General features: G+C 43.0%; 1 protein-coding gene across 2 annotated transcripts in view; it reads right to left on the bottom strand.

Annotated features, from left to right (window-relative positions):
* Positions 1-7,699: 7,699 nt before the first annotated feature.
* MORN1 (MORN repeat containing 1) overlaps positions 7,700-14,171 on the bottom strand; it is a 185,747-nt gene continuing 179,275 nt past the window's right edge. For both annotated transcript variants that reach the window (XR_011559712.1, XM_070759114.1), the window contains one exon: positions 7,700-7,735. Coding sequence is in view for 1 of the 2 variants with exons in the window: in XM_070759114.1 (XP_070615215.1) it covers positions 7,728-7,735 (8 nt within the window). In the remaining variant the exon portion in view is untranslated. The remainder of the gene's footprint in view (positions 7,736-14,171) is intronic.

Here is a 14,171-nt window from a genome sequence, read left to right as displayed (position 1 = left end):
CTTAACACAAAACTCAGGCTGGCTAAGTCAAGGCCATTGTCTCCTTTTCGTGGGGTGGGGTTGGAAAGGGTTGAGGAAATTTCCCATAGATTCCACACGCCAGAGATTGACAAAAAAGAAATTGATGCTCCTGGCAAAGAGGAAAGAAATAAATCTCTCGGTTGCCAGCACTGTGGAAAAAGCTCCCCTCCTCTTATCCCCCAAAATTCCAGAAAGACAAGCAAAACAAATCAGAATTATGGGTTATCCAGCTCCCCAACACCTGCGTACTTTGGATGGGCCTTTCCATTTTTGCAGTGTCACCTCCCTCCACCCCACCTGTGAAATTGACCTGTGTGAAAGATGATGCTGCCTAAAAGATGATGCATGGATGTCCAACTGTATCATAGGTGGTTATTGAAACGGGTGTCCAAGTGCCGCCTCTATGTTGGTTGAGGCAGGCAGGGTTCCCCTGGGTCCCATTTGTTGGGGGTCAGGGGAAAGGGAGGGTCTTGCCTTCTCCTTCTGCTCAAGATCCCCATGGACAATTGGGCCACTGTGGGACACAGAATGCTGGACTCGATGGGCTTTGGCCAGTTTCAGCAGGGCTCTTCTTAGGTTCTTAGGTTGTGTGTGTGTTTTGTGTCCTTGTGCGTTTGGGTGGGTGGGAAAGACGTGCCCTCTTGAGACAGTTTTAAAACCAGCATCCTCGCTCGCTCGCATCGAAAAGGGGCTGTGGGTAGCCCATCGTGCTTTTCCAGGAAGAAAGGTGGGGAAAAGACAAGCGATTCTGCCTGTGGTCGGGGCCCACAATTTGCTTGGAAGAACAGAATGGAATGGAACCGAATGGAATTATTTACTGGCCAGGTGTGTTTGGACCCACAAGGAATTTGTCTTTGGTGCAAGGCTCTCAGTGTACGTAAAAAGAAAGATAAGCTCACCAAGAATCACGAGGAACAACATTTAATGATTGCCATCGGGTGCAAATAAGCAATCAGGAAACTATCAATATTAATATAAATCATATGGATACAAGCAACCAAGTTACAGTCATACAGTCCTAAGTGGGGGGAGGAGGGTGATGGGAACGATGCGAAGACTAATAGCAATAGTAATGCAGCCTTAGTGAATAGATAGAAGTCCTCACAACCTCAGCCTGAGGTGCCACCATCGGGATGGAGAAGAATTGAAGCAGAGGGTATATGGTTCTCCCTTAAGTCATGTTGCTCAACCATTGCCCTTTAAAGACGGACGGACTTCAACTCCCAGAATCCCCCAGGTAGCTTTGGTGGCTGGGGAATTCTGGGAAGTCCACCAGCATCACTGGTTTAAACCTTTCTGGTTTTGCTCCCTTAGTTACCTGGTTTAATTTGGGGAGCGAGGTGGGTGGGTGGGTTGTATATTGGTGTGCATTTTATTCCCCCTTCCATTTCCTTACAAAGAGGTATTTGAAAAGGGAGGGGCTTTATTACATAAATAATATACATAAATATGAATACATATACTGTATAATGTATCTAAAGACTGTATATGCAGTTTAATTCAATTTTTAAAGAAATGCCCAGCTACCTTTTAATGGGCTGGGATGATATATATACAGATACACACACACATACTGCTCAAAAAAATAAAAATAAAGGGAAGACTTAAACAACACAATATAACTCCAAGGAAATCAAACTTCTGTGAAATCGAACTGTCCACTTAGGAAGCAACACTGATTGACAATTCCACATTCAAATTTGTACAGAACAAAGTATTCAATGAGAATATTTCATTCATTCAGATCTAGGATGTGTTCTTTGAGTGTTCCCTTTATTTTTTTGAGCAGTGTATGTGTATATATAACATACCAACAGCAATAACATACTGATGTCTATGGAGCAGCTAAGAATGATAAAAATAATAATAATTATCTGCTATTTCAAATGGAACTTACCCAATGTAAAATAAAAGCATCAAACACTGTAAATACGTCCTTTACAGCTGTATAATAAGGGTATATGGAGTTTACTTTTTGAGATTCTTTTTCTTCTTACCGAGCGGTTTTGTTTTACAACTTAATGCTCTGAAATGAAGAAAAATTTGAAATTGATTAAAGTCCCACCACTAAGAAATACCAATTTATTTCGGAATTTTAATGTCAGTCCCACTATTTGCATCTTATCGTCCTGCTTCATCGTATTTTATGGTTACAAATAAAATAAAATGGGAGATTTCCTTCGCTAATTCAAGCAGTTCATGTATCCTCTTCAAGAGAGAGGATTTTTTTAAAAAGAAGAAACAAAATAGTTCTGGTTTCTACAGAGGGACTCGAACTGTAATTTTTGATTATAGATTTTTCTTAAAAAATTAGCGCATTTTTGCCTTGGTCCCACCACTGCTGCTAACAGTTCGATGCCTTCCCTGTTTTAGATTGATTTTTATTGTAATAAAATTTGCTTGCCTGGGTGACAGAAAAAGAGGGGGAAATAAATTGACAACCCTTCACTCTCTCTCCCCCCACAACTTGGACCCAGAGAATATTGTAACACAAAGGACTTTTATCAAAGTATGTATAAAAATAGTTATGCTTATAAATACATCTGAGTGACTGAATGTACAGTATATAGACTCATTATCGCTAATAAAATTGTCCGGGAAAATAAGTCAAAACCCAGTAAAAAGTATGTTATTTTTACTATTAAAAGAAAGTTTGCATAATCACCCCAATTGAGTATCCATGTGATTAAAAAACAAACAAACACCCATTTGAGACGTGGGGGCATAAATTGTTTTTTGAAGACTATCCAGTTCCTTTGAGTGACCGTTCAAAGTTACAACGGCAACATAATAAAGGGACAAAAATTAACATACTTCTCTGCACTAGGAGAAATGTGAAAAAGGGAGACTACTATAGATCTACTTTGGTTTTATTTGCCTTCATCAGGTAGCCAATATACAGTGGTACCTCTACCTAAGAATGCCCCTACTTATGAATTTTTCTAGATAAGAACCGGGTGATCAAGATTTTTTGGCCTCTTCTCAAGAAGCATTTTCCACTTACAAACCCGAGCCTCCGAAACTGTAACCAGAGAAGGCAGGGAGAAGCCTCCGTGGGGCCTCTCTAAGAATCTCCTGGGAGGAAACAGGGCCAGAAAAGGTGGGGAGAAGCCTCCGTGGGGCCTCTCTAGGAATCTCCTGGGAGGAAACAGGGCCGGAAAAGGCAGGGTGAAGCCTCCGTGGGGCCTCTCTAGGAATATCCTGGGAGGAAACAGGGACAGAAAAGGCAGGGTGAAGCCTCTGTGGGGCCTCTCTGGGAATATCCTGGGAGGAAACAGGGCCGGAAAAGGCGGGGAGAAGCCTCCGTGGGGCCTCTCTCAGAATCTTGTTGTGAGCCGCCCCGAATCTGCGGAGAGGGGCGGCATACAAATCTAATAAATCAAATCAAATCAATCTCCTGGGAGGAAACAGGGCCAGAAAAGGCGGGGAGAAGCCTCCATGGGGCCTCTCTAAGAATCTCCTGGGAGGAAACAGAGACGGAAAAGGCAGGGAGAAGCCTCCGTGAGGCCTCTCTCCTGGGAGGAAACAGGGCCTCCACCCTCCCCGTGGTTTCCCCAATCACACGCATTATTTGCTTCTACATTGATTCCTATGGGAAAAATTGCTTCTTACAAACCTTTCTACTTAAGAACCTGGTCACAGAACGAATTAAGTTCGTACGTAGAGGTACCACTGTATATATGGAATTTGAATGCAGTGACCCACTTCCTAACTTAAATTGTAATTAGATTGGTGGGCATTGGATTTGTTACTATGTACTGTTTTTACTATTGTTGTGAGCCGCCCCGAGTTTGCGGAGAGGGGCGGCATATAAATCCAATAAATCTAATTTAATCTAATCACTTAAAACCTCTTAATTCTTTTGGTGGGAAGGAAAAGAGACAGTGTCTCATGTTCCTTGCTCCCAAAATGAGATTCTCCATAGAGGTGACTCAACAGAAGCTTAAACACCACCTAGCCAGGACATGTTCTAATCCGCAAATACATTTTTTGTTTTTGTTTTAAATTGTGTAAATCGATTATTACACCTTTCTAAGGTAGGAAGGAGTTTTGTGATTCAAGGGAAAGGAACTTAGTATAGTTCAAGAAACAAGTTCAATGGTGCATAGACTTCGCTCCAAATGTTTGGGAATTTTTACTCCCTGGAAAGGAAAATAAATAAAAGCACAAGGATCTTGTTTCCCTCCTTAAGCGCCTTTTCGAAAATGGTTCTATGAAGGAAGGAGGGACTGAGCAAAGTTTCACATAATCCGGCATCTCTTAAGTGAGCCGCCTAAATTTGACAAGGGCTTTAAGCATTTTGGTTGCACCCTACTACAAAATTATCTCATGTCATCCAACTGACATGGATTTACCTGGCTCTTTTTGGAAAAAAAAAATCTGGTGGTGGAGAGTTCCGTAAGTTCAATACGCTTCATTTCACTAAACATTCGGTTCTGTCGTCCTGGATGAAAACTACTACAGAGTTTTTGGAGATGAGAAAGATGTAATTTTTTTTTACTAGTTTTTTTCCCTACTGGTACCATGCATATGAATATTATTATACAGTGGTACCTCATCTTACGAACCCCTCTTCATACGAACTTTTCATGATATGAACCCGGTGCTTAAGATATTTTGCCTCTTCTCCCAAACTATTTTCACCTTACGAACCTGAGCCGCTGCCGTTGGGATGCCCCGCCTCCAGAGTTCCGTTGCCAGCCAAAGCGAGGGCATTCCCCTGAGGATCCCCTCGCTGGGATTCAAAGCAGCGCTGGCAAAAATAAAGGGAATCCCAGTGAGGGGAGCCCCAGAAGAATCCCCGTGCTTCAGCTGGCAATGGAAGTCCAGCGGTGGGGATTCCCAGTGGCGCAAGGCAAAAGGGGAGACTTTTGGGATGGGGTTGCACGCATTATTTGCTTTTACATTGATTCCTATAGGGAAAATTCTTTGTCTTACAAGTTTAAGTTTAAGTTTAATCAGATTTGTATGCCGCCCCTCTCCGCAGACTCGGGGCGGCTCACAGCAATAACAATACAATGTAAAACAAATCTAATATTTAAGTTAATTTAAAAAAACACCACAAATTAAAACCAATCATACACACTAGCGTACCATGCATAAATTTTATAAGCCTAGGGGGAGGGAACATGTCAATTCCCCCATGCCTGACGACAGAGGTGGGTTTTAAGGAGCTTACGAAAGGCTAGGAGGGTGGGGGCAACTCTGATATCTGGGGGGAATTGGTTCCAAAGGGTCGGGGCCGCCACAGAGAAGGCTTACAAACTTTTCATCTTACGAATCTGGTCATGGAACGAATTAAGTTCGTAAGATGAGGTGTCACTGCATTCTAATGTTTCTTCTTATTTTTTTCTTATTACTAGCATTGGGTATATGAATATTATTATATCTTTACATATTGCCAATATGGAGTTGACAAAACAAATAAAATAAATGAATAATGGCAGGAGGTAGAATCGGGAGTCGCAGCATCATTTTGGTGGTTGTTTTGAGAGGCAGAAGATTCAGCAGGTTGGAAAAAGGAGCGGGAGACGATTTTAATCCTCAGCTGTGTTGAGAAGCTGGTTTTGCCTCAATTTAAACTCCCAAAGACCGGCAAACCCCAAAGACTTGGCATTGCATTTCACCTCCCCCGTCCTGCTATGAAAGGTACGCCCGGTCTTTTCCAGACAGTCTAACATCTGTTTTCGCAGACACCTTTACGAGGCAAATGTGCTAGATTTATGCCAGCTCTCGCCTAGGTGTGAACCAAAATACGGAGAGGCAGCTTCAAACAGGGCTTTTTTTCCAGCACTCCGTGAATTTATCGAACGATATAAACCAAATAAAACAACAGTCCTTCAATCAAATAGCCGATTCTTCCTTCTGGGAACAGATGTGAGGGAGGGCCTTCAGATTCTGGGAGGGCCTTCTCTGTGGCCATCCCAGCTCTATGGAACCAAGTACCCCCCAATGTCCGTACTGTTCCCACCCTACTGGCCTTCTGTAAGGCCACGAAGACCTTCGCCAGCAGGCCTGGGGAGCCCTGAACTAACAACTGACAGGGCCACATTGTATGGATGGTATGTACGTATGGGATTATGACTGTTTTATATTAACTGGGTTTCTTTTAATACAGGGTTTTACATAGTTTAGATTATATTCGACTTCTATTCACCCTGAGTTTTCAGAGAAGGACGGCATACAAATCTAATAAATAATAATCATAGAAACATAGAAGATTGACGGCAGAAAAAAGACCTCTTGGTCCATCTAGTATGCCCTTATACTATTTCCTGTATTTTATCTTAGGATGGGTCTATGTTTATCCCAGGCATGTTTAAATTCAGTTCCTGTGGATTTCCCAACCACGTTTGCTGGAAGTTTGTTCCAAGCATCTACTACTCTTTCTGTCAAATAATATTTTCTCACGTTGCTTCTGATCTTTCCCCCAACTAACCTCAGATTGTGCCCCCTTGTTCTTGTGTTCACTTTCCTATTAAAGGACACTTCCCTCCTGAACCTTATTTAACCCTTGAACATATTTAAATGTTTCGATCATGTCCCCCCTTTCCCTTCTGTCCTCCAGACTATACAGGTTGAGTTCATGAAGCCTTTCCTGATCAGTTTTATGCTTAAGACTTTCCACCATTTTGGTCGCCTGTTATTAATAATAATAATAACAACAACAACAACAACAACAATTTGTATTTAGATTTATATTATTATTGTAAGCCTCCTTGAGTCCTTCGGAATTGGCGGCATAGAAGTTGAATAGATAAAATAATAAAAATGCGATCAAAGTCTTCCAGTTTTACACCCATCCAAAAGTGATGATGAGGGTGTGGGTGGGAGGAGAAGATTGACAGGGAATTTGAGAGGAGTGGGTGTGTTTTTGTGTGTATATGCATGTGTGTGTAACTTATGGGGTAGGTAGCTTCCTGTTCCTGAATCAGCTAAACAGCAGATTCTAACAGTATATTCACTATCACTAAATTCTAACAGTATATTCACTATCTTAATTAGGGTAAAACAATGGTTCCAACACACACACACACACACACACACCTTGGCAACTTCAAGATGTGTGGGCCAGCCAGCATGAGAATCTGCCCCCCCTCCCCCAAAATTGGGTGGCCTACATAGGCTAATTCTTCCAAAGTTCTTCCGGAACATAAAATCTGCAGGTTGGGCTTGGTAAAAATTAACTATAGCTGTTAGTGGATGGTGAAAAAGAGGAAAGAACATGTATTTACTTACCTGAAAGTTAAGGTCCTTCCTTCCTCCCTTCCCTCTCCCCCTCCTTTTCTTCCTTCCCTTTTTCCCATTCTTACCTCCCTCCCTTCCTCCCCCTCCCTCCCTCCTTTTCTTCCTTCCCCTTTTCCCATTCTTACCTCCCTCCCTTCCTCCCTTCCCTCCTTCCCTCTTTTTCTTCCTTCCCTTTTTCCCATTCTTACCTCCCTCCCTTCCTCCCTTCCCTCCTTCCCTCTTTTTCTTCCTTCCCTTTTTCCCATTCTTACCCTCCTTCCTTCCTTCCTTCTACCTCCCTCTTTTTCTTCCTTCCCTTTTTCCCATTCTTACCTCCCTCCCTTCCTCCCTTCCCTCTTTTTCTTCCTTCCCTTTTTCCCATTCTTACCTCCCTCCCTCCCTCCCTTTCCACCTTCCCTCTTTTTCTTCCTTCCCTTTTCCCCATTCTTACCTTCCTTGCTTCCTTCCTTCCCACCAGTTCAAACTGCTGTACAGAAAAAAAGAAGACTCTTATTGATATTTCTGCAAACAAATGGCAACTTCTGCTTATAAAACTCTACATTTTCCTGCTATCCCAATAAAACTTGTATAAAAGGGTTTTTGTTTTGTTTTTTTGGTTTCGTTTTGGGACAAAATCAGACATTCTTTGCAAAAAGGCAATTCTGGGAGTAAATGATTGTCCTGTATGGATGCTTAACCCAGGTTGGTTCAACCTTTGCAAATGTTAAAAAGACCTCTGGGCTTCAACTCCCATGCTGGCTGGGGAATTCTGGGAGCTGGAATCCACAAGTCTTTCAAGTGGCCAAGGTTGGAGACCCTTGTTCTAACCCCACAGGAGGGCTCTCTCTTTGCTTCCTTTGCAGCTTAGAGAGGAGATTGTGATCCCTTGAACCAAGGACGGCAAATGTTTGAACCTGGATGAATGCTGGTTTCTCTTGGCTTTCATTCTTCTTCATCTTTTAGTTTGTTTGTTTCAATCAATTCGTAACTTCCTAACCGACTTTCAGAGAACGCAAAGTCTCACATTCCATATTTTTTGGAGTATAAAAGAGGCTGAAAATTTGGGTGCATCTTATACTCTTGAATGTAGCTTTTTCAAATCTTTTTTTAAGCCGTAAGGAGGCATTAACGATCTTCCCAGCTTGCAAGCTTGTTTTCATTGCTACTCCCTCCAAAAAAGATTTTTTCAGCCCCAACAAGGGGCTAACGATCTTCCCAATTTGTAGGATTTTTCATTCCTACTCCGAAGGTTTTTTCCCCAGCCCTAAGTCTTTGCAGTCTTGTTTTCATTGCTGCTCCCTCCGAAAAAGCTTTTTTCAGCCCTAATGAGGTGATAAGTATCTTCCCAGGAGTTTTTCATTCCTACTCCCTCCAAAGAATGATTTTCCAGCCCTAAGAATTTGCAGGTTTGTTTTCATTGCTACTCCCTCCAAATAAGGGTTTTTTCCAGCCCTAGCCTGGGGATATAATAATGTGCTGAAGCTGACCACATTAAGGGCGCTAGCCAGATGAATACCTAGTAGGCAAATCCCCCCCCCCCCTATTTTCTTCCTCCAAAACTAAGGTGCATTTTATGCTCTGGTGCATCTTATACGTTTTTTCCTTCCCCCTTTTTTCAGTAACAAATCTCTTTTTTTACTGTAATACAGCTATCCGATCTGTATCTCGCATGCCCTTTCAAAGTTATGTTGGAGGTTAGCGGGACATAGGCCGGGGACGAATTCACTGGCAGTGGTTCCAAGATTCAGTGACAGCTGCTGAAAACAGCTCCCAAAGCCCATGCAAGGGCCTCTCTTGTTCTCTTTGGATTGTCTTCCAAGTGTCCTTCAGATACGCTATTCTCCGGTCGTAAAGGGAGACAAACCATCTCCATTAAACCAGCCAGCCTCGCTGCCCCGAAGGGTCTTTGGGATTAAATAAGTGGGCTAACATATGAGCTGCTGTAATATTTTGATCAATCCTCCATGGGTCATAGAAACATAGAAGATTGAGGGCAGAAAAAGACCTCCTGGTCCATCTAGTCTGCCCTTATACTATTTTTCCTGTATTGTATCTTAGGATGGATCTATGTTTATCCCAGGCATGTTTCAATTCAGTTCTTGTGGATTGACCAATGATGTCTGCTGGAAAATTGTTCCAAGCATCTATGACTTTGTCAGTCAAATAATATTTTCTCACGTTGCTTCTGATCTTTCCCCCAATTAACATCAGATTGTGCCCCCTTGTTCTTGGGTTCACTTTCCTATTAAAAACACTTCCCTCCTGAGCCTTATTTAACCCTTTAACGTATTTAAATGTTTCGATCATGTCCCCCCTTTCCCTTCTGTCCTCCAGACTCTACAGATTGAGTTCATGAAGCCTTTCCTGATAAGTTTGATGCTAAAGACTTTCCACCATTTTTGTAGCCTGTCTTTGGACCTGTTCAGTTTTATCAATCTCTTTTTGTAGGTGAGGTCTCTAGAACTGAACACAGTATTATTCCAAATGGGGTCTCACCAGCGCTCTATACAGCGGGATCACAATCTCCCTCTTCCTGCTTGTTATAGCTCTAGCTATGCAGCCAAAAATTCTACTCGCTTTCCCTACCGCCTGACTGCACTGTTCATCCACTACCCCTAAATCCTTCTCTTCGGAAGCTTTTGCTAACCCAGAACTGCCCATGCAAGACTCAGATGGAGGATTCCTTCTCCCCAAGTGCATTATTTTACATTAGGAAACATTCAACTGCAGTTTCCATTGCTTTCCATTTGTAAACTAAAGATTCCAATCAAGAGGTAAAAATTAGTTGCCCGGAGTCTCTTGTTAGCGAGCCGAGTGACTTATAAATGTAATGTTTTTGATAAATAAATATTTCGCTCCCCTTTCGCTCGTAATTCCTTTCTGGAGCATTTCCAGTTTTGCCTCCTGCTAGCAAGCGTGGGTTTGCATCTCTAGATTGGCCTGTGCATGTCTGTGCAGTGTGTGTGTGTGTACAATTTTGACCGACTGGTTCTAATCTCCACCTGCGTATGCCTCATAGGGACAAGCCACAAATATTTCAGCAATTTGATTTATGAACCCCCCAGCAAAATCTTTGCCAGGGGAGACATCCTGTGAGCACCATGATTGATGGCGTCTTGCAAACCTCATAGTTTTTAACACTGCTGCTCACATGGTTTTCTGAAGTGGGGAGAATTATTGGGGGGAGGGAGGGAAGGAAGGAAGGAGGGAGGAAGGAAGGAAAGTGGGAGGGAGGAAGGAAGGAAGGGAGGGAGGCAGGGGAGGGAAGGAAGGGAAGGAAGGAAGGAATGGGGAAGGAAGGAAAGGAGGGAAAAAGGAAAGAAGGAAGAGGGAGGGAGGGAAGGAAGGAAGGAAGAAGGGAGGAAAGGAGAGAAAGGAGGGAGGAAAGAAGGAAGGAGGGAAGGAAGGAAGGGAAGGGAAGGAAGGAAGGAGGGGGGAGGGAAGGAAGGGGGAAGGAAGGAAAGGAGGGAAAAAGGAAAGAAGGAGGAGGGAGGGAGGGAAGGAAGGAAGGAAGAAAGGAGAAAAGAAGGAAGGAAAGAAAGAAGGAAGAAGGGAGAGAGGGAAAAAGGAAAGAAGGAGGAGGGAGGGAAGGAAAAAAGAAAGGAAGAAGGGAGGGAAAGGAGGGAAGAACAGGAGGGAGGAAAGAGGGAAGAAGGAAGGACGAAGGAAGGAAGGAAAGAAAGTGGGAGGGAGGGAAGGAGGGAGTAAAGCATGCAAGAAGGAGGGAGGTGGTGGTGGATTGGACTAAGAAAAAAAATGAGAATCTGTTGATTTATCTGCAAAAAATGCAGATTGCTAAGGGTGGGGGAGAAATCCCTTCCAAGGCAGCATTTTAAAAAAAACCAGCAGAGTGATTCAAACTAGCCGTAGCTCCATCGCTTCTTGATCAAGAAACCGATTTTGAATTCCCTCTGGCTTCTCGTATGAACCGTGCTGAAAACATTGCAGGTTCAGAATGCAACTTTTTCCCTCTTCAACTTTTCAAACTTCCACTGAGCTAATAGGACCCAAGCAGAAAACTGAAAGGAAAGATTTCTTATCTAACCACAGCTATAAAGTCCATTCTCTTTTTTCTGAAAACAGGGTCTATGAAGAGAGGGCCTCTTAGCAAGGACTTTACTTCAAAAAGTAGGCTATTATTTTCAAATCTCAGACATCCGGCCCAAAGCATAGCTTCTGCATCGGTTAATATGTCTCGGGAAGAGTCGATAAAACAATTTTCTTCAGTAAAGCAAAAATACAACATTGGTTGCACTTCGGTGCAGAATGGTTGAAGAACAGTTGCAGGAAACAATACAAAACTGGTATCAGTGCCTGGTGGAACACATTCAATTTGAAATTATGGAAATTAAAATTAATGCAATCACTGAAAATAAAGTGGGAAAACCGATGGGAAGATGGAACAGGGTCAGAGGTTTTATGGCTAGAATTCGAGACCGAGCCATAAAGAACAAATTGGAGTCACTCTACACTTTGCAAATACGTTGATCTTCCTGGTTTTAAAAAATTATAAATTAGTACAGTACACCCTCATTTGGTGGAGGGACTGAATGAATGTTGCTTGGGGACAGGAGCACATTTCACTGTGCACTGTTTTGTGTTGTGTGTATTCTTTTATATCATAAAAATCAATAATATATATATATTTTTTAAAAAGAACAGTTGCAGGAACTGGATATGTCTAGGAATTGGGTAGATCTATAGAACTTAAAGCAACTTAAAAATAAGAAGAAATATCCTGACAGTGAGAACAATTAAGCAGCGGAACAGCTTGCCACCAGAGGTTGTGAATGCTCCAATACTGGAAGTTTTAAAGATTTTATTATTTATTATTTTTATTTATTAGACTTGTATGCCGCCCCTCTCTGAAGACCCGAGGCGGCTCACAACAGTAACAAAAACAATATAGTAGTAGAACAAATCTAATATTAAAAAACATATAAAATCCTATCATTATTTTAAAAAACCAAACAGCACATTCATACCAAACATAAAACAAAGTATAAAAAAGCCTGGGGGAAAAAGGTGTCTCAACTCCCCCATGCTTGGCGGTATAAGTGAGTCTTGAGTAGTTTACGAAAGACAGAGAGGGTGGGGGCAGTTCTAATCTCTGGGGGGAGTTGGTTCCAGAGGGCCGGGGCCGCCACAGAGAAGGCTCTTCCCCTGGGGCCCACCAAACAACATTGTTTGGTCAACGGGACTCGGAGAAGGCCAACTCTGTGGGACCTTATCGGTCTCTGGGATTCGTGCGGTAGATGTTGAATAATCATTTGTCTGAAGAGGTGTAGGGCCTCCTGCTTGAGCAGGGGGTTGGACTAGAAGACCTCTAAGGCCCCGTTCCAACTCTGTAATTCTCTTATATACCGTTAGGTGAAAATTAACTCCCAAGAAAAAATGGATCTGCTGCTAGGGCCGGTTCCAGCCCTTAGCTGGATAAATTCCTAACTTCAATTGCTGCACAGAGGAAAAATTTGCAGCCACCATTTCACTTGGAAGAAATGGCTGCCAAGCTGATGTGGCCATGAAAATATGTGGAAAGAAAATGAAGGAAAAATAAAATAAAAAGAAAATAGAATTTCTGGTAAGGCTGCAGTCAGAACTGGGTGGAACCGGAGGGGTAGGGAAGGCAGTCTGAAAAAATATTCGGTGGGTGCCAAGATGACGAAGATCAAGAAGAAGGAAGAGGGTGGGGTGGGTGACGACTCCGTTTTTTCTAATAAAAATATTATTCCGTTGACATGAAAACACTGATTATTTCACACATGGAAGGCTGCAACAGGACAGAAGTAATTTAGTTCTGACTAAATACAGAGAAATGGGGGGGGAACAACTTTTGGGGGGGAAACGCAATAAATCCTCGATTCTGCAGGGGGAGAAACAGGCAGATGCCCATCTGCGGAGGAACATCTGCAATTCTCAGCAGTCCAGAGGTGATGTGAGGCATGCTGGGAGTTGTAGTTTGATGGTTTGGATGGCTATGGAATCATAGAGTTGGAAGGGACCTTGGAGGTCTCCTAGTCCAACCTTCTGCTTAGGCAGGAAACCCTACACTACTTTAGATAAATGGTTTTCCAACATCTTAAAAACTTCCAGTGTTGGAGCATTCACAACTTTTGGAGGCAAGCTGTCCCACTGGTTAATTGTTCTGATTGTCAGGATATTTCTCCTTAATTCTAAGTTGCTTCTCTCCTTGTTTAGTTTACACCCATTGCTTCTTATTCTACACTCACGAGTCTCTTTTGTAAACCGTTCAGACAACCAGTTTCAACCACGGGCTCACACAACGACAGAGGCCGAGACAAGGTGCCCAAATGCCCCTTGCGTTGGCCTCTGGACCTTCTCTTCGAGGGATCTTTCTCTCCGTCACTCCGAAGCCCATCTTTCCGGCTTGTCTGGGCGGCCAACTACAGACTTGTGAGCCCGGTGGAAGTTCCCACCTTTCCTTTCTTCCTGCCCTAAAGGAAAGCCGGCCAGATGGCAGCTGACGGGGGAAAGAGATTTCATTCAAGTTGAGAGTTCTGACCTACTTTTTTTACAAAAGGCTGAGGAGGAAGACAGCTTGGAGGAGTGGGGGGGGGGGAGAATAAGGGAAGGAGGGGAAGAAGAAGGGAATGCAGGCTGAGAGGCTCTTGGTCCCACTGGGGTGGGGGCTCAAAGTGGAAGCACCCCCAGGCCTCAGTCACAGGATTTTATGTGACCCCAAAGTTGCAGAAGAGAGAGAGAGGGGGGATATAAAGCATCAAAATTGCTACTTGCTTCTAGGTACTACCATATCGCAAGATCCAAAATGGTCACCAAAGATCAAAAAAGTCATCAAAAAATTAGAAGTAACATGAGAAAATATTATTTGACTGAAAGAGTAGTAGATGCTTGGAACAAACTTCCAGCAGACGTGGTTGGTTGATCCACGGGAACTGAATTTA

This window comes from Erythrolamprus reginae, chromosome 8, assembly GCF_031021105.1.
Source record: "Erythrolamprus reginae isolate rEryReg1 chromosome 8, rEryReg1.hap1, whole genome shotgun sequence".
Classification (NCBI taxonomy): Eukaryota; Metazoa; Chordata; class Lepidosauria; order Squamata; family Dipsadidae; genus Erythrolamprus; species Erythrolamprus reginae.
This window is presented reverse-complemented; position numbering and strand designations above follow the sequence as displayed.